Genomic DNA, 19,200 nt, shown 5'->3' with positions numbered 1-19,200 from the left:
ATTTCGAATTTACGGCAGAATTGAGCATGAAGCAGAGAGAAGTTGGGTTTTACGTATTTACGAACACAAGTATATACATAAATACATACAGAAGAAGAGAATGTGCATAGCTATTACACTATACTGGCAGCCGAAAATTAAAAATACTTGAAATTTGTCTATTACTCATGAAGAACACATACCTGCAGTTATGAAGGCACATATGCAAACTGTGATGCTAACACGAAGTGGATGCTCAGAACCGAACGAAAAATCCAGTGAATCGGAACGACTTCGGCCGTGAAGTTTGCGCCTGGATGTTGACGAGGGCAATTTTTTCTTGAAATAACATTTCTGTGTTTTAAAATACGGAAGAAATCGGAATATAAGGAACTTGCAGTAAATGTTATTCTGATTTTTCATTATGCGTAATATCTTGCCTGTATTTGGTATTTTTAATGTCCATTTAAGTGGTTTAGAATTAGCGCTTCTGGTGATCTCTAAGATAATATTTTGACTCTTAAATTTTGTATATGTATGTACATAAATAGTATACATAGGTATATAAGATAAAGCTAAACTTACAAATTGCTACAGTAAGCAACGAATAAAATTACACAACTAAAACTTATCCAATGAGAGTATGATTAATTATCATTACACATTTTGTACACTTTTTTTTTTCTTGCTGATCATAGCCCTCGTATATTTATACGACAATTTGTGCATATGATGAACAAACTTGATATACGATAAACTAATGATCCAAGATACGTAAGTTCCCGGATACAATTTTATTTTCTAAAATAGTTCCCGAAGGTATATCGATACGGTCTCCATGGTTTGCTATAATAATAACTGTGCCTTTGAGCGAAACTCCTTTTCCAAATGTAACATCGCCTGATACAGTCAGATGATCCAGTTCTAAGAGATCTGGAATTGACGCAAATCTACGTAGGTACTCTTTTACCTAAAAAAAAAATAATAATTAGAATACGTTAAGTGTAATCAGTATTATTGGCTTATCTCTTATAGAATTTCTAAAGTAATAACGCTTGTGGAACAATTAAAAATTATGTTGTTTCAATGCTCCAAGTATTATTCTTCTAATTAGCTGACACTAATAGACTTGTAATTTGTTCCTGACTTTTAGAGAAACCTAAAATTTAAACTACGGCTCACACAGACAGCAATTATTTTATGAGATAATAACAGCACCTTTGAAAAGTGATTATCGCCAAGTTTGATGAGTGGAGTAGTTGGAAACATGCGCTGGGGACTCATGAGGAGAGCTCCTTTGCGCAAACTGTACAAGTTACTCATCACCAACATGAGATCTGAGGTCTTTTTCACAGGTAAGAATCTGCTACGTGGTACGTTGATGCCTACAGATCGGAGAAAAAGAAAAAAGCATAAAAAGCTAGCATTATATGAATGTAGTCTAACATTCTATACAGGTTTTTCAGACAATTAAGGATTTTGTTTCGAACTCTCAAACGATTGGCATTCTCTGCTTGAGTAGAGTTCAGAGTTAATGTAGAGTTAAAAAATGTTTTAGCAAAATTTTATTTGACTGCAAGTATTTAATAAACTCACCAAGACCTCCATCAAAGGATTTCATAGCTGCACCTACAGCCGTTTCTAACTGAATAACATTCAAACCATTACTCAGGCTTTTATTGTTCACAATAATTTCCATGTTGAGTGTTTTTTCTTCCAGTACTCTCTCAATAGCTGCAAGAAATAGTGTTCACAATTGTAACTAGCTAATGGACAATTTCATAAATTCTGAATAGCGTATTTCATGCTTACCGGTTAGACTAACCCATAAGTTGTTGGTATTGAAAAATTTGAAAGTTTTCACAGATTTAAAATCATCAACATGCTCTTTTGGTACTTGCGCTATTTCAAGAAGTCGTAGCTTGTCCTCGTATTGGATTAAAGTACCACCCTAAATGAATAACATATATCGAAGTTATCATTCCATACATTTTGACTTCATTTAGACCGCAAAATATAAGTAAAGTTCGTGGAAGTCTCCACCTTTTTCACGATGTTTTTTTAATCATTTTGTAGACAATACCTTAACATCAGCTCTAGTTTTATTGGTGACCTCCATCACAAATTCTGGTGAAATTACATCTTTGGAATTAAGCAGCAGATTTAAAATGTTGAGATCTACAGTGGCACCCAAGTTATCGATGTTCGAAATGAAACAATATTTACGACCCTGAAATAGAGATGGAAATATTATAGATACTGCAACATGTGGAATACAAACCTTTTGAGAAAAAAACAATACCATACTAATTATCGCTATGTAGTAATATTACATTACCTGTTGAATGAACTTATTTAGCAGTCCAGAGTTCTGGAAACTCTCATAGAAATCACCGTGACCAGGTGGATACCATCTGTAAACGCGAATTGATATAAGTGATCAGCAAGACATGTAAATTTAGTAGAAATGATTAGAGAGTCCTACAGCAGATTAACAGAATATACTTCATTCGCTCTATAGACATCTAGAATAGAACTTCTATATATTCGAACTACTTAAGTTCGACTTCCTCTACTTTGGATTGGAAGTTGCTTCTTCTACTCTTTAACTCTTTTTGAGTACCTACTTTACTGTGCAGTGAGTATGTATTGGATAAATATTTTGAAGGAGAGGGCAACCCGTAAATTCTAATTCTGAAATCTCTAGACCACGTAGCGTTGGATATGTAGGAGTTCTACTGTACTAAATAAATATGATGTTATCTTGAATTAAAATTCAATAACAATCAAACCACCGATTCAAATTTGATATCTTCAGCTGTGAATTATTTTCAAACCAAATAAAAAACTTACGATTCAATGTCTTGATCGATATTGCAGTTTTTTCCAATAGGCAGAAGTGAATCTCGATTAATGCGTGGATAGCAGCTTTGGTTGAAGGTGTAAATATCAACGTTTAAACCTTTATACTTTCTGATTATTTTCTGTGTATCCTCGTCTGTATTGAAGGAATTCATCAATATGAGAGGGACATTAGCATTGTAGGTTTTGTTCAGATCCTGGAAAAATTTCGTTTTATTACGAAATTACGTTATACTATCAACCATAACCAGGATTATTGGATGTCAACTCGCCATGGCTTTTAAGCAAATACATGCTTTGAAACATATCATGTTTATAACTAAACATACATAAATGGATCTGTGGAAATGGGGGAATTCAAACATTCTGAAGGCATCTCTCACTCACAACTCACCTCAATTTGCTGTACGGTGAGATCAAGGAAAGTTAAATCATTTCGAACAGCAATGACAGACTTGGGACCATGGCAACCCATACTTGTTCCAAGACCACCATTCAGTTTTACAACTACCAGCTTTTCCAGCATGCTTTTGATGACATCCTCTGCTGGAGTTGGAAGTGTGGTGTAATCCCGCACCTTTACAAAAAAATTAAAGATACATTAAAGGAAAATTAGACAACAGAAATATTCATTCGAAACTTACGGCAGCTTCTGGTAATTTCTGTATGCGATTCCATTCTAGAGACGGTCCTTCTTCCTGAAGGAATCTGTCAAACAGGCGAGTGAAGCCTTTGAATTCGCGACTCAATCGATCCTGTTCACTAGTGGGGGCTGTTGCCAGAAGTCTGTCAACTTCATGCTGAAGCTGGATCAAGGCATCTCTTTTCGTTCTTTCCTTAAAGTCCCGAGTATCTGATGGCGACCTTTGATGGCCCCGTGACTGAAATCAAATAATGCCAGAAACCTTTGATTATGATGTCATTAAACGACGGTTAAATGAAATGTAAGAGTATATAACTAGAGCCAAATATTCCTGTTCTCACCATTCCCGAAACCATAATGATTACTTGTTTCATATACAAATTATTCAAATTTGAGGATCCTAGGATTAAAACTACGTGTAGACTCGGGTTATTAAAAGCAAAAACCTGCAATACAATTTATAGTGCCGTACAGTAAAATTACAGTACGTTCCTTTAAATTTTTACATCCCAATAGCGTTGTTCCATCCTTAATCCAAGTCTAGGTGTGGAAAGTTCAAAAAGAGTAAGCTTGAAGGAACTCCATATAAACTGCCAAAATTATTGTTGCACAAGAGTAAGTTTAATTACAGAAAATAAGATACGATAAAAGTGATTTCGGTACTTAATCAAAACTTTCATGGATTGGTATATTTTCCGCCACCAACTTGAATATTAGTTACGATTTTTTCTTTCTTTGTTTTGGTTTAAAAGTGCACATCAACATTAATGATGGCTTTAAGAAACTTATAGTATTTCAAGAATATCACGTGTACAGAATAATTAAAAAAGAATCAGTATTTACACTTCTTTTTATATTTTGATCATTTCTTTTCAATACAATAAAAAGAAATAAAATACCAATCACTGTTTTACGTAATTGAAAAATGTAGCCCAATGGACATGATTTACTTTTAAAAACTCGGATGCTTTACATTTTTGGTCATTCAGAATATCGTGTCATAGATTTTATTCCTGATTGCACTGTAATGGTCATTTTAATGGCCTGAAAAAAAGGGACAAAAGTAACATTTAATTCCCTCTTATACTATTTTCCTGCAAATTTACTTTTTTCCTTTCACTCAGGGGGAAAAGAAGTAGCACTTTTTTCCCACACATGCGATTTTAGTTTTTCTGCTTTTCTCTCTTTTTTTAATTTTGAACTACTTTATTTTATATTAATATAGATTTAGAATAAATTTTAGATTCCAAACTTATCAAATAATTACACTTAAACATAGAAAACAAGAAAAAATTATAATTATGAAAATGGATATTGATGTTATTTGGATGTGCGATATTCAAAGACACATTATCTCTATTTGATATCAAATCAGATATATTTTGTATATTTGCAGTTGACTGGGCAGATACTTGTAATTTTGTTCTTTTCGGTTCTGGTTGAGACGTTACATCCTGGCGCGATGTTCCCTCAATAACATCAGTAATTTGTCTGCTTCTTTTCCTTTTATGATTTATTGAATCTTTCATATAGCTCTCTGCTATCGTTGAAGATGTCCATCCACCAAGAGTTGTAAAATCTGTTATTGTAAAGCCTATACCAAAAATTCAAAATGAATTTAAAATATTTACACCAACAACTGTGAAAGATATTTAATACTTATAAATCTTCATTTTACCTCGATCGGCACACAATGTTGCTGATGATCTTCGAAACGCATGGCCAGTATACTGCTCTGGATCCGCTAACTGAAGAAATTTGGCTATTTCTTTTGGCATCGAACCAAATTTATTTTTTCCAAGAGGTTGATTGGTACATTTACCATTTCTATATGTCAAAAAGAACCTATCCACAGTTGCATTTTCTGGGCGTAGTGATCGATAAGCTTTAACCAGTCCAAGCGGTTCTCCCTCAATGCAAAAATTTCTTGTGCTCTTATTCTTTGTATGTTTTAAGGTGACTTCTATAATTTTGCCATGATCTATGACATCATCAGTAGTGAGGGAACATAATTCACCATTTCGACAAGCTCCAAATAAACCAAAAATTAATGCGACCTAAAATTTTACAACAATTTACAACTTATTGATATCAATATACAGAAAAAATAAATATTTGTTTATTATAATCATAATTTACAAGCAATATAATATATAAATAAATACTTTATAGGTTAGAATTACCTTTGTAACCATGTATGTTTTATCCGGAGCATCAGTCAAGAACTTTTTCACATTGTCTAGAGTTAATGCTTTTGACTTTTTGGCTTCATAACCAGTGCTCTGTTGTTTTAAAAATGCCAATAGGCGTGTAAACTTTTTAACTTTAATGTTGTGTTTGATTTTTATTGTACTTCTTAACATTGAGTATTTAGTCCAAAGTGTTGAAGGTTTATATTTATTGGCTAACACACCAAAATAAGTCAACATTACACTTTCTGAAATGGTCTTTACTCTGTTCGCATCTTTCCATTCTATAAAAGCATTATACGTAGACCAATACAGCTCTCGAGATTGTTGAGGAAGCAATTCAACTTTAACATTATCTGCGGCTTCAAGCAACTCCGGTGACGTGCATGTAAAATCTTGTTTTTCGTCAAAGAACTCGGGTGATTCGCACGTGAAATCTTCTTTTATATTAATTACCTCCGGTGATTGGCACGTGAAATGTTGCTTTTCGTCTTCACTCGATGACATTGTCTACACAAATTTGATTATATTTCACGATCAAAAATGCAACAAAAATCAACTACCAAATTTAATTCTACGTACTACATACCGGGCACCGATCCTACTATCATAAAAACAGTCGTTTCCACGGTCGAGTTAGAGATCCATCGAGATCTCTTACACAAGACGCATGCGCAATGCGCGAATGATGAAAACAGCACCACCGACCGCGACGCAGAAAATTTAAAATGCTCCGTTTCAATGCGTGGGATCCACTTCTCAAGTCAATAAAGTGGCCACATTTAACTTGGGAATAAAAAACCTACATGCAACAAGGGAATAATAGTGCATGTAGGGATGTAGGGTGGATGGGACGTGGCGCATTTTGGGTGTGGTTTGCATTATTTCCCTGGGTAGGGGGGGTTATAATGCCCATTATTTCTCTAGGGAGGTAATAAAGTGGGTAATATCCTTGGAGCATACAGACATGGAGGGCGCCGGCTCTACCCTTTTGTGTAAATCGAAAACGGCATAGAGAGGGAAGAAGTAACACTACGTCCCTTCTCTGCCTCGCAAACTCCGAATGTTGTACACTTAAACCGTACAAACGTTAGAGCATTGCTGTTGGTGTTGTTGTACCTATTGAATTTCATTTAGTTACTAAATCGTGCCGTTAAAATATTGCGTTTCTTCGTGCAAGTTATTTATTAGAATTTTTTAGCTTATTCTGTAAAAACTTATCTCACGTTTCAGTATTTTATCTGTTTATCACACTTTTCGGCGAAAATTCTCGTTCCACATTTATATATTATATTATTTAATTTTAAAATATGCTAAAAATTGATATTATTGCATGTCTCTTTCAATAATCTCACCCACTAGGCACTAGAACATAATATGTATTCATATTATCCGGATTATATCAATGCAATGCTCGGGGCACTGAATTACGATAGGTACGCTCCTGCCGTAGAAAGAGAAGGGATGTAGGCTTACTACGTCCCTTGCTCTGACTGGTTCGGGGACACTTCTCTAAGCTAATATCTATTATTTCCCCAGGGAGGTAATGAAGTCCACGCTCAAAGTATTACGCACTTAGGGGGGAAAAGTAGGCTATTCCAAACTGCGTGCAATATTGAAACCCGAGCCGAAGGTGAGGGTAGCAGGAACGCAGTTTAGGCTAGCCTTTTTGACTCTCGTGTGACGTATGCTGCATATCGCCACCCCCTGCATCTGAAAATACAACTTCCCGTTTATGGGAGGGGCTGAAAGTTGGACTTTCCGCGCAGGTGTGGTAAAAGCAATTTTCCATCCACTTTACGTGAAAGAAAAAAGGTCTATTTCACGCACGTGTTAAAAAAAGCCGATTATTCTTTTGGCCCGTAATCAACGAACATAGACGGATGGAATATTTATTCGACTCTAGAACTGTAAAGTTTGTTCAGAGCCGACCAATGTCACACACAGCATACATATAAGAGATAAGAGGTCAGACGCTAAAACATAAATTACATCGTATAACGATAATACCAATAACAATAATATTACTAAGCGCCAACCAGAAATATATAAGCAGGAAATAGTAGAAATTCGGCATTACGTTTTTAAATGTCAAGGTGTAATTACATAATAATATGCAAATTTGCTACAAGATTGAGAAAACATAACGAAGTTTGAAGTTTAAAAATGTTTTAAAAAATTGATCAATATACAGCAGAGTATCCGTCATTTTGGTACTTTTGAAATATTTTCAAGCTCACGCCAGAAATATGTTCATATCAATTAAAAATTTTTTTCCGTCGAATAGAAACACAACCAGATATGTTTGTAACACGTAATTGAACTTTGAAGTGTAAAATACATTGAAGTTTTCGATGTTTTTCATTTCACTTTCATCAATTGCAATGTATAATAAAAATCAATTTGATGTTTGAGAATAACGTTTATAATCCCGACTAAACGTAGTAACAAAAAAAAATTTGGGATATACAGACATATTATTCCGTAGATAACGGTACTCAATTAAACCAACCGCAAAAATTGTGATCTTGCGAAATATAAGAGTTTCAAGATGCAATATATTTTTTTTCTTGTTCTACGTTTAGCTCAAAGTATAACCGTTGTATTTGAGCATAAAATTAATTTTTTTATCACACTTTGACTGTCGAAAAAAAAATAACGAAAAACAAGAAAATTTTAATGCATTTACATTTAAAATTACAATCACCCGGTGGCACGTGTTGATATTTATAGATTAAATCCGGGAATGGTGATATTTGTTAGGAAATTTTTTTTTCAACATATAAATATTATGTAAAAATATAACAGTCATCTCTCTGGTACATACACACATGTAGGTATAATTTTGAGCATTAATGACTTAGCGATGCTTTAATCTCGTGGAAAGTTTTGCGTTCTTATCAATTGACTGACGTCAAAATTGTTACAGAGAGTCAATCGATATGGAATTATCATATCAACATATTTTGACATAGCATGGTTAAAGAAATAAACAATTATTACCCCATAATCGAATTCTTCCGTTGTTTCTAATCCGTACTTTTTGCACTGAAAATCATTGATAATTCCTAACGACATGATAATCACTTGGAATACGCGCTGCACAAACGTAAATTATACCAAGGATGAATATTAACATGAACGTCGACCATAAAATCGCGTGACAGACTCTTTCCTCCGCTTGCTGATAACAGGTGAAATTAACGAGCGATTGTGCAAGCGATAACATCGGCAAACTGATTGGTGAACTTAGTGGTAACGTACCAATAAGAACACAGCTTAAATTACACCACCATCAAAATAAAATGATTCATTATTATTCAGAATTTTTTTGTTTTATCAATAAAGAGTGTCTGATATTAGGAGTAAATATTTGCACACCTGAACACGCTCGCGAATATAATCCAACCGTATATTTTTATTCAGACCACAATCAACCTATTATCTAATTTAGCCAACTGTATAAGTACTGCGACATTACGTATCTTCGTTATTATAAAATTTCGAAAAACATAATATACATATTGTGGAAGGTAATCGTTTATGAGAAGAATGCAGTTCATGAGAATATTACGAGGTTGAAGTTGTTTTGATATACCAAAGTATCAAGAAATTGGAAAATTCTTTGTTTTAAAACTCTATAGAATTAAGCTTGACACTGAAAGAATTCAATTTGCAAAATACGAGTACGCAATTTTACCGATATTCAGACAAACCTAAAGTTGTGAAATACACAATCGTTATCTACAAATGTATCGATAGATTAACGTTACGAAATTAATTATTTCCGGTCAAGATCACTGTCGAAAAATCTCCGAGTCGAATATGTACTTCCTCGATTCATTGATTAGATGATCACAATTTTACAACGAAGCACGTAGATACGCATTTGCCGACAGAAATCTCGCCCGAGGTTTGTGCTACGCGTGTTGTATCGCTACTGATTGCGGTCTGCTTATTATGTGTACACAGAAATACCGTAGAGTAGGTACATACATATAAATACTCAGGTATTTATGGCGAAAGATGTGTAGGCTATGAATTATTCATAAAATCATTTGACGCAGGTCTTTTCTTTTTTTTCAAATTACTATTTAGTAGTATTTCTTATATCGTAGTATTTACTTATACCAATATCAGGGACTTGTCGTTGTTCTTTCCTATTACAAAATTTTAAGTACTCGATTCTTCACTCCGTCGGTTTATCACTCATGTCGTGTAAGTACAGCTTATATATACCTACAGCGTGCAAGTTATTCCAGATTAGAAATGTCTTAGATATCCCAGTCCGCTAATCACGAAGCAATATATATTTAAAAAAATAATATCCATGCATCGAAGGTCAAGATTATTACTAGATGCATGTATATCTACTTATATTACGCGTTCGAATGATTTGTAAAATGTGCTGACATTTGATTATGTAAAAGTTTTGTAAATTACACCGGTCAACAAGAATTTTGATTCTCGGTTTTAGATATCAAATTTTAATTTCTTCCACGTAACTAACAGAAGAAAATACAGTTTTCTTCGATAAAGTTTGCTTTTTATTTCAACGTGCTGCTACCTGCTGCTTATAATGTATGATGAAGCGAAAACTTGAAGACGTATTTATAAATGTAAAAAAGACATAAGCAAATTTTATAAATAATAAATGAAGATTTTCTTTATTATTCAATATATAGAATCAAAATTTATTCATGTAAATATAAACTCAAAAATAGAAGTTGAATCGTACATTTTGTAACAATGAAGTAATCGACTTTTATTCCTGAGTTACATATAGGGCTTTATTCTCACTCAACTCTGGCCACATTATCGACTTAAAAACGTTTTCCTTTTATGTGTAAGTGTGATCTATCAGTCATGAAAACTGTAATATTATTGAAAGTTTATAATAATACAGAGAGGTATAGTTCAGAATGGAAAACAAAGAGAGAAAATCATAAAAACTGAAAAACTAATTTGCGGGTACTTTGATCATAATTGCTATTTTTTCCCCACGGATTTATTAATTCAAGTGTGCATATCCGATCAGTCAAAGACCATCCGGTGTTTAATAGCGCATGAAATAACAACGCATTACAATGCATCAGCATGTGTAAAATAATTCAATTCATATGTAGTATAACTTATGAGGTATTCGCATTACGAAAATACGTCATCCTTATACAGTAATTAGAACAACGTGTAGACCTCATTTGACTTTGAAACGAAATCTCATAGCTACTAAATGCAATGTATAATGCGATATAATGGATAAAATTGCGACTACGAAGAACCAATAAAAATGGTCAGTCAAATTTTCTATTTACTTGTCTAGCGAAACTGCGGCAAATTTCATGAAGAAAATAATCAAGCAGTTAAAGAAGTTCGCAAGAGTAAGATCCATTATTAATCTACACAGCCGTAACTTCGCTCAAATTTACGAATAATTATATACTTCACACGAGCTGGCGAAGACTGAAAATATACTTAGCATAAATAATATAAGTCGAATGCCCTTGACAACTAATTACTCTTTGCTGCAGGTGGAAGGTCTAACGACTGTGGAAAATAAAAAATAAAACAAAAAAATTTTTCTGCAATTATGGTTTTCGTTTATGTTATCCTTTTACTCTCACATCATCAGCACGGGTTGATCTTCGCTCTTTGTTATGTAACTACTGGAATTATTCGCACAATAATAGAGATATAGAGATCGCTAATGATATATTATAAATTACAGAGTGATAGGAACTGGAGGACTGCTTATCAGGAGAAGAACAAGCTCGATTCTAAAAAACATGCCTACTCAGCATGAGTATGCAAAGAAACTATTACAGTAATCAAATCCAATTAGACCTCCAAGTTTATCGTATATGTATACGCTGATGTTTGCGAGATATAAACTTTACATTGTGGATAATTAGAATTACCTGATAAGAAGAAAAGAAACCAATCCCTTGAATTACACAACATAACTAAGTAATTGTAAATATGAATACAAAACAAGTGTGTAATTTAATGTATGAAAAATGAATGATATGCATAATAATGTGCATTTTATACACGCTAACTTCTAAAAGTGACTAAAACGACTTGGTCCTTGTTAAAAATTATCGCATTTGCTCTGTACGTTTTTTAATTGCAAATGCAGCAAAGCAACGAATCCTGGAATACTGATTATTGCACTTTACAGTCCTTGAGAGAGGTCGTACACAGTCACACGAGAAAACGAGAATAATTAACGCGAATGTAATATTAGCACAAATCTTTTTGTTATTTGCCTTAGACAGAGACGATTCTCGAGTCTGCGGCTAATTATTTGGCTTCTTAGAATATCGAAGCACAATGTCGTCAAGAGAATGTCCATAGAAAAATCGAATATTCAACCACTTGATGAAATTAAAAAATGTACAAAAGTGTCAGTCATTCAACGAGAAGGCTGTACGACTTCTACGACGTCTGCCTGCGAAACGTAGGTCAAGAGGTCAAGTTATTCATGATTGGCTATCGCAGTTAATTTAGCATAGATATATCAAGTAACGTGATATTAATGAAATCGTTGAAACAGAATGAATTTCTCTCGTTAGAAAATTTCTTAGCGCAACGATATTTATTACATCCAACATAAAAAAATGTTACATAGTTTTACCGTTAATACGTAATGTGATAGTTGAAGAACAGGAATTTACAATATTCAATTCAGATACTTTACGCAATTGTTATATGCACAGAATTGTATGAGAAAAGGAATATTGGTGGTCAAAAAAACGATAATTTTAATTTTTCGTTCGTATCTAATTGTGTTGCAGCACTTTTTCGAATGCTCTATACGTCAACGACGGTTGGTATAATTAATGATGAATCAATATCTATTCGTTCAGTTTACTCACTCTGAGTAAGTACTCCATGTGATGTTAAGCACTCGTGTACAAGGGAACCAGCAGCTAACTGACTGACTGACGGAGTGAATCTGTCGCGGTTACAACAGAGTTCTGTGTATTCAAGAACGTGCATCTAGTAGTTTCGTTTGAAGCCCAAGCCAATCGCCTTATCTTTTATCTTATCATTTTCAAAGTATTAGGTTATAATTATTATGAATGATTACTTAATTTCTTATCAAAAGTATCATCGCAGTAGGATGATGATGATGATGAAAATTTTTATCAAACAATATTGTCCACTACTGCGACGCGCGTTCCGGCCGACTTACAGTGCTAGATCGCATCATTCCATGACCGACATATGAGTACAAATCGCGAATAACTTAAAGACCCAGACGCGAGAGTGTGAAGTGCATTTATTTAACTCATAGGGATGCATGGCATGCCCGTTTAGCGATTTAAATCTCTCAATCAGGCCACATTGTTTAGCCAAGTTGCTCAAGTTGCGTATGCTCATTCAGGAACGTACCCGGAATCTTTTTATCTTTATTCTATGTGTGAATAAAAATTTTTATTTAAATTTGGTGAAACATAAAGTAGAGTATAAAATCATCTGTTCATTGTGAGAAGTATTATGTGTCGTGAAAATATTTGAAGAATTTAAAGTCCGAGTCTTTAAATATGGCAGTGTTATTTATGGCATGAAATGATTTAAATCTGTTCAGCAAACGCCTTGTCGAAAGTTTATCAGACAAGATACTACAGTGGCAAGAAATACAAATTTCTCTGTACAGTCAACACCGAAGCTAGTATTATCGCACGCAGAAGTCTGTGAATGGATACTCATTAGATAAACGAAGAAACAACGATCGGTGAAATATTGTGAAAAGTTATATCTAAAAATTGATTACAAACTTTCCGACTGCAACGAACTAACGTGACGACACACGACGCGATACGAGTAAGATTTTTCTCTTCTTTCTTCGATCACTTGTTGCGTGGGTGTAGAATTACCAAGTCGCAATGGACCGACACCGCAAAACAGACCGCAATGTCTGGCCTACGTCTATAACAATAGTGCATGTAATACCATGCAAGACTGCAGCACAGTACCTCGCAGCTACAGTATTGGTAATATAATTACCTATATATTAAGGGGGTGCCCTAGTCTGTTTGGACGATAACGTATAGGTATATCCTCAATTATCGATGTCCACGTATCTCAAATGCGAAAAAAGGCTTTTGACAGCCTCATTCTATACATAATTTTGAGCAAAAACACTCTGAATACATTTTGATTTGACGCAGAAATAAAAAAAATGGCACGGATGATACAAAATTGGGTTAGTAAATTCGTAGAATTCAATCACATAATTCCTTTATTTCTGCGTCGAATGAAAATGAGCTCCTTTGTGACTAAGCTCCTTTTCGGGTTTGAGATACGTGGACTTCGATATTTGGAGGAAAATAAGATAACATCGAAATTTACTGGGGCAACCCCTTAAGGCATATAAGCGTGGCTAACGAACGTGAAAAGAATTCCAGACATAAATTTAGACGCTTTGAGATATTCTTCTTGTTATACATTTAGAATTGTTGCATAGACACGAAAGCGACGAAACTAAGTAGTCGTACACGATGAATTTGATTTCAACCGTTCTATGCCCATTTGCATCCGTTTTATTAGCCTGCGGCCGTAATACGTAATAGCAAAGTTTTGTGGTATTTTTTCGCGGCTATAGATTAAGGAAATGTCTAATCATATTTCTACACTGAGTGTTGTGGAAATAATCTGCTCACTCTACTCTCGTCATCTGGTCAATCCCATATTTCGAAAACAATGGAAATGTATGACGGAAAACAAACTGTTCTTCAAACGATGACGAAATATATTCACGTGTGAACGACCGCGTAAAATTCTTTTCATTTCAAATTTTTATATTGAAATTGTAAATCAGGGAAAGGTTGGCACTTAATTTTGTGTATTATTGTAACACGTTATTGCGTGTTCGTGCGCAATCGTTTCCGGGAAAACAATCCACCAATAATAATCAACAGCTTCCCGATATTGTTAGGTACAAAAAATTCAAGCTGCAGACCTTTGAAAACATATTTTTGTTAATCTCTGCCATATATCAACTAATCGACTGCGTTCTGTATACGTAAATTTTTCTTAGCATGATGTTTTTCATTACATAATTAGCACGTCCTAATTGATACATAATGGAAAAATTCGTGGAGCTAACGTGGTTCGTGGAATTTTGGGAAATATTCAAAACTGGTCCTGCGTATATCCGACTAGCATCGTTAACGAAGCGAACTATTCGTACCTCACAAAATTTGACATTACATAATTGATCAAATATTGTAAATACAGCTGACATTGAGATCAAACTGAGGATTAAAGTTTTATATCCCAGTATAGACACAAACTGAGGAGTAAAAAATTCCCAAGATTTATAATAAAACCTGATATGAAAATTGTATTGCTTGATAAGAAATCGAAACGAACGTTTAATAATAGGGACCTGATTATTACCTGATGGGAATAGTTATCTGTATGCATATAAAAATAATGTAACAGCACGAATTTCACGAGTACAGTTTTCCTCACAGACAACGGAAATAAAACCGTTTAAATAAAACGTACACGTCGCTATAAAAGCACGCGTAAAATCTAGAGACCCGAGAATTTTTATTCTTTGGTATTCATCGACTAAATCGGATTAATCTTTTTAGCCTATTGGCGGTAGTTTATTGTTAGGCAGGAATTAAATGGATTATCTGAATTGTAGCTCACCTTTTTGTCGTCTACTTGTAGCATTGTTTATCGTAGACTATTGACAAGACGAGGTAGTTCAACGTTGGTTATGACCTCTAAAAATCTGAAAGGTCACGAAAAGCCCGAAGCTGTAGCTGCAACAATGACCCTGACGAGTAGGCTTTTTTTATTTACAACAATATAAATAACAACTCATTAGCCGTAGCAGACCAACGATGGGGATTATTGTCACACGATATTCATACGGCACTACGGGCCACGTGACGAGGTTATAACAGATATCATTCACAAACAATTGGATCAATTATAAAGCCGACTTCACAGGCGGATTCGGACCCCGGCGTTTTCATCCAATCCAACGCAATTGCGATTTTAAAGCTACAGTAAGAGCTACAGTTGAGTCTGTCACCTGAAAGGAATGTTAGAAACGGAACGTCGGAACCGAAGACTTTGGCCGGAACTGAACCGCAAAACAGCTGATCGGTGTAAGCGAGTTGTCAGTGTTGTAAACACTTAGAACTGCTTAGAACGACTGCCCTCGCATGCGGTACAATGTCAGGGAATTACTACTTTGCAATAATCGGACACGCGGACAATCCTCTCTTCGAAATAGAATTCAATAATTCTAACAAAGATGCAAAGGTTTGTCGCTACTTTCAGATTATATTGGAGTTAATTTTGATCATAAAACATGGCACGTTATCTGTATTGCAGAAAGAAGATCACAGACATCTGAGCCAGTTTATTGCTCACGCCGCTTTGGATCTGGTCGACGAGCACACGTGGAAAACTACCAACATGCATCTAAAAATGGTTGATAAGTTCAATCAGTGGTTTGTTAGTGCATTTGTTACAGCGACTCACATTCGATTCGTCATGGTACATGATAGCAAAAATGAAGATGGCATTAAGAACTTTTTTAACGAGATATATGAAACGTACATCAAAGTAAGTAATCTGATATTCTACCTCTAGAGACAATTTATTTGCATTTCACTAGATTGGAGAAAAGTAACGATCTAAATTCGTTATCGTTATTTCAGTATTCCATGAATCCATTCTACAAACTGAACACACCAATCAGGTCTGTAGGATTCGAGAAGAAGGCTCAACTTTATGGACGAAAATATTTATCTTCATAATACTTTCAAACTATCATCTTCAATTTAGCTATTAAAAGGCTAAATCTTACATTTATAATCAGTTATAAGTATAGGTTTTTGAATTTAACCTCGTGACTCAAGAAACAAAGTTGTATAGATGAAATACATATGCCTGATGTGAATGATAATAGTTTTTGTTCAATAAAGTCCATGAAATATCACTGATTTATTGATTATCATATAATATTACAAGACTTCCCATTGCAACGCAGACTTCTTCTCCCATTATGAAATAATCATCAAAGCTGTAGATGGTTCGCTGGATTCTCACTGTTGTAGCATGCTTTGCAAGTCTTGCAACTAAAAAGAGGATATGCATTGTGTCAGTGGTTATTAGCCGTACATTGATTTATGCCTTTGATTTTACTAACAGCAGTAAGAAATAAACTTTTTGTTTGAATTATGTTGCTATTAAAGTATATGATCAAATGCATCACTGTGCATACCTCTTGTTCTTTTTCAATCTGTTGAGTAAGAAGGTTGTCCAAGATATCTTGGAACCTTTGTCTCAACGTGTAATTTTCAATGTTAGCTATTTCCATTTCTTGTTGATGTCTGCGTTGCTTTAATTCTGTGAGTTCCGAGTAAAGTGTATCTATCCGAGCTTGGATTGTATCTGAAAAAAAAAAATATATTTTCAGAGCACAGGAATGGAAATTTACAAGCTATAAAAATGGTTTTATAATTAAATCTAAATATATCGGAAAAAGGTTTTACCGTTAGTAAGAGCCATGGGTTGGGATCGAGAGAAATCGTCTGGAATCATGTATTCTGAATGGAAAGTCTCTTCCTTGGGTACTTTAGATAAATCGACCAGTGGTTTTTCACCATCGTCATTGCCAGGAAACATCTCTTTACTAAATTGTGTGACTAGTCCGCTGCTACCTGATGCGTGATTTCCGGACCTTTCAGAATACCTCACCTGCAGCAACAATAATTGAAATTATTTTTAATAAACACCTAATTAATTCCTAAATAAGTGTATTGAACTATATGGAAATTGGAAATACCTGCATAGAATTTGAGTCAGATACACGACTATCTGCAGATAACCTGCTGTTCTCATCCAGCTCCATTATGTTAATATTTGCTTCCTCTTCATCATCCTCGCTGTCACTCACAGCTTCTCCAAATATATCATGTTCAGCTGTAATTCAGATGAAATAAATCTCAGATAAAATATATATTGTGCAAATGCTGGTGTTTCTAATGAAAATCATAAGATGGTTGCAGATGCATAATGATGGTCACTGATCTATTCCTTTTCTTGCCCTGCATAAGCCTAACGGCTCATGGAGACATACCCTATCGGGCATGGCACGTGTTGGTAGTGATAACTATTATTATGATGATGTTTATTACACGATATAATTGTCAATTGCAAGGCAAATATCATGAATAAAGTATTCCAAGTAAAAATGATCAAAATGGCATTTTTTACCAAATAATAAGTAGAACTAACCAACATCAACACTCTGCGAAGTACTGCCGTCGATATTTTCTCGTTTAGTTTTAACAGTACCCGACGACGAAACTTTGTTGGGTTTAGTCTGATCTTCATCTTCACAGATTACTTCCCACTTTACATTAACTGCGTCATTGTCGACTCGGAGTAATCTTTTTACCTCCTTCTCAATTTCTGGGGCTTCGACATACTTTTTTTTCAAGGTTTTCCTAAACCGCCTCCGCCTGACATTTTTAGCCGGTGGAGTAATTCCATGAGGCCATAGAAATTTCTTATCCACTTTGTTTGGGTCTTTCTTCTTCTGCCTTACCGGAGATTCTTCATCGGTTGTTATTTGGTCATCCTCTTCCTTGCATATTAACATCTTCAACAAATGTCAGTTAGTTAAGAAATGTTAAATGAATTTTAATGCAGTGAGTTCCTCAACTTACCTGGCATATATCAGCAGTTTTGTAAAAACTTTTGTTGTCTATAGTTTTCAAGGATTCAACAATCGTTGGCAAATCTACGACCTGTGGAAAAATTTTTGTAGAAATTTTTTTCACACAATAGGCATTTTACATTTCAACATATAACTAAATGAAACCTTGATAAATACAAACATACTTTCGCGTGAAGTAGCCAGTGATCAAATCTAACTTCTCCATATCGCATATCATTTTCTAACTTGATGCTCAGACGGTCTTTTAATGGTAATCCACTACGCAGCGTCTCTCGTAATATTTTTGCTGGTTCCTAAATCAGTATTGACATCACATTACAAGTTGTGTATGAAAATTGTAACCTATGTAGAACAATAATTGTACGTAAAAACTACCCCTGGCATTCGTAGAACGAATTGGCTTTCTAATTCGGCCGGCGGATCGTCGCGCCCTTTATAATCGGAATTCACGTGCCTGTGCATCTTGATCCGAATAATTTGTTACACTGATCAATTTATGCACGTCGGGGAAATTGAAGAATGCAATTCTTCGCCCCCTTTGACAATTAAAGGTTAGGGACAAACATTGACTAAAAATGAATCGAAGACAGCCAACTGAATGGGGAACTTTTCAAGGAATAATGCGAGGAGCTTCGGTACAGTAGGTAAGTGTAGGGTATTGCCATTACCGTCAGTCGGTTACCGACACGCATTTACCGTCCAGACACTTCTAAGGTTAGTTCCAAAAATGCATGTCGAGTCAGACGACGCTACTGAATGGGGGACATGAAAAATGACGATTCCGCGAATGGCAGATGAATGTGTGC

At 34.8% G+C, this 19,200-nt stretch overlaps 3 protein-coding genes across 8 annotated transcripts; 1 reads left to right on the top strand and 2 right to left on the bottom strand.

Annotated features, from left to right (window-relative positions):
* Positions 1-394: 394 nt before the first annotated feature.
* LOC124409965 (UTP--glucose-1-phosphate uridylyltransferase) lies at positions 395-15,649 on the bottom strand. 6 transcript variants are annotated; one of them, XM_046887971.1, is made up of 12 exons: positions 5,668-6,239; positions 5,163-5,541; positions 4,897-5,078; positions 3,486-3,722; positions 3,236-3,418; positions 2,833-3,038; positions 2,318-2,393; positions 2,063-2,209; positions 1,792-1,930; positions 1,576-1,713; positions 1,198-1,364; positions 395-949 (listed from the first exon to the last, which is right to left on the bottom strand). In XM_046887971.1, the coding sequence occupies exons 1-12, from the start codon at positions 6,178-6,180 to the stop codon at positions 737-739; spliced, it is 2,580 nt and encodes an 859-aa protein (XP_046743927.1). In that variant the 5' UTR covers positions 6,181-6,239; the 3' UTR covers positions 395-736. The 6 variants fall into 6 exon arrangements, with proteins under 6 accessions (XP_046743927.1, XP_046743932.1, XP_046743933.1 ...); XM_046887976.1 differs by lacking the exons at positions 4,897-5,078; positions 5,163-5,541; positions 5,668-6,239 and adding an exon at positions 15,343-15,649; XM_046887977.1 differs by lacking the exons at positions 4,897-5,078; positions 5,163-5,541; positions 5,668-6,239 and adding an exon at positions 12,552-12,712.
* Positions 15,650-15,795: 146 nt separating this feature from the next.
* LOC124409969 (probable trafficking protein particle complex subunit 2) lies at positions 15,796-16,652 on the top strand. Its single transcript, XM_046887982.1, has 3 exons — positions 15,796-15,966; positions 16,039-16,272; positions 16,368-16,652. The coding sequence occupies exons 1-3, from the start codon at positions 15,877-15,879 to the stop codon at positions 16,464-16,466; spliced, it is 423 nt and encodes a 140-aa protein (XP_046743938.1). The 5' UTR covers positions 15,796-15,876; the 3' UTR covers positions 16,467-16,652.
* Positions 16,635-18,928, bottom strand: LOC124409966 (transcription initiation factor TFIID subunit 7). The gene is made up of 8 exons (XM_046887978.1): positions 18,770-18,928; positions 18,559-18,687; positions 18,384-18,464; positions 17,950-18,316; positions 17,498-17,634; positions 17,205-17,409; positions 16,934-17,103; positions 16,635-16,787 (listed from the first exon to the last, which is right to left on the bottom strand). Exons 1-8 carry the CDS (start codon positions 18,854-18,856, stop codon positions 16,755-16,757), a joined length of 1,209 nt encoding a protein of 402 aa, XP_046743934.1. The 5' UTR covers positions 18,857-18,928; the 3' UTR covers positions 16,635-16,754.
* Between the last annotated feature and the right edge of the window lie 272 nt (positions 18,929-19,200).

This window comes from Diprion similis, chromosome 8 (genome assembly GCF_021155765.1).
Source record: "Diprion similis isolate iyDipSimi1 chromosome 8, iyDipSimi1.1, whole genome shotgun sequence".
NCBI lineage: Eukaryota > Metazoa > Arthropoda > Insecta > Hymenoptera > Diprionidae > Diprion > Diprion similis.
The sequence above is the reverse complement of the archived record's forward strand: the minus strand, read 5'-3'. Positions and strand labels throughout refer to the sequence as shown.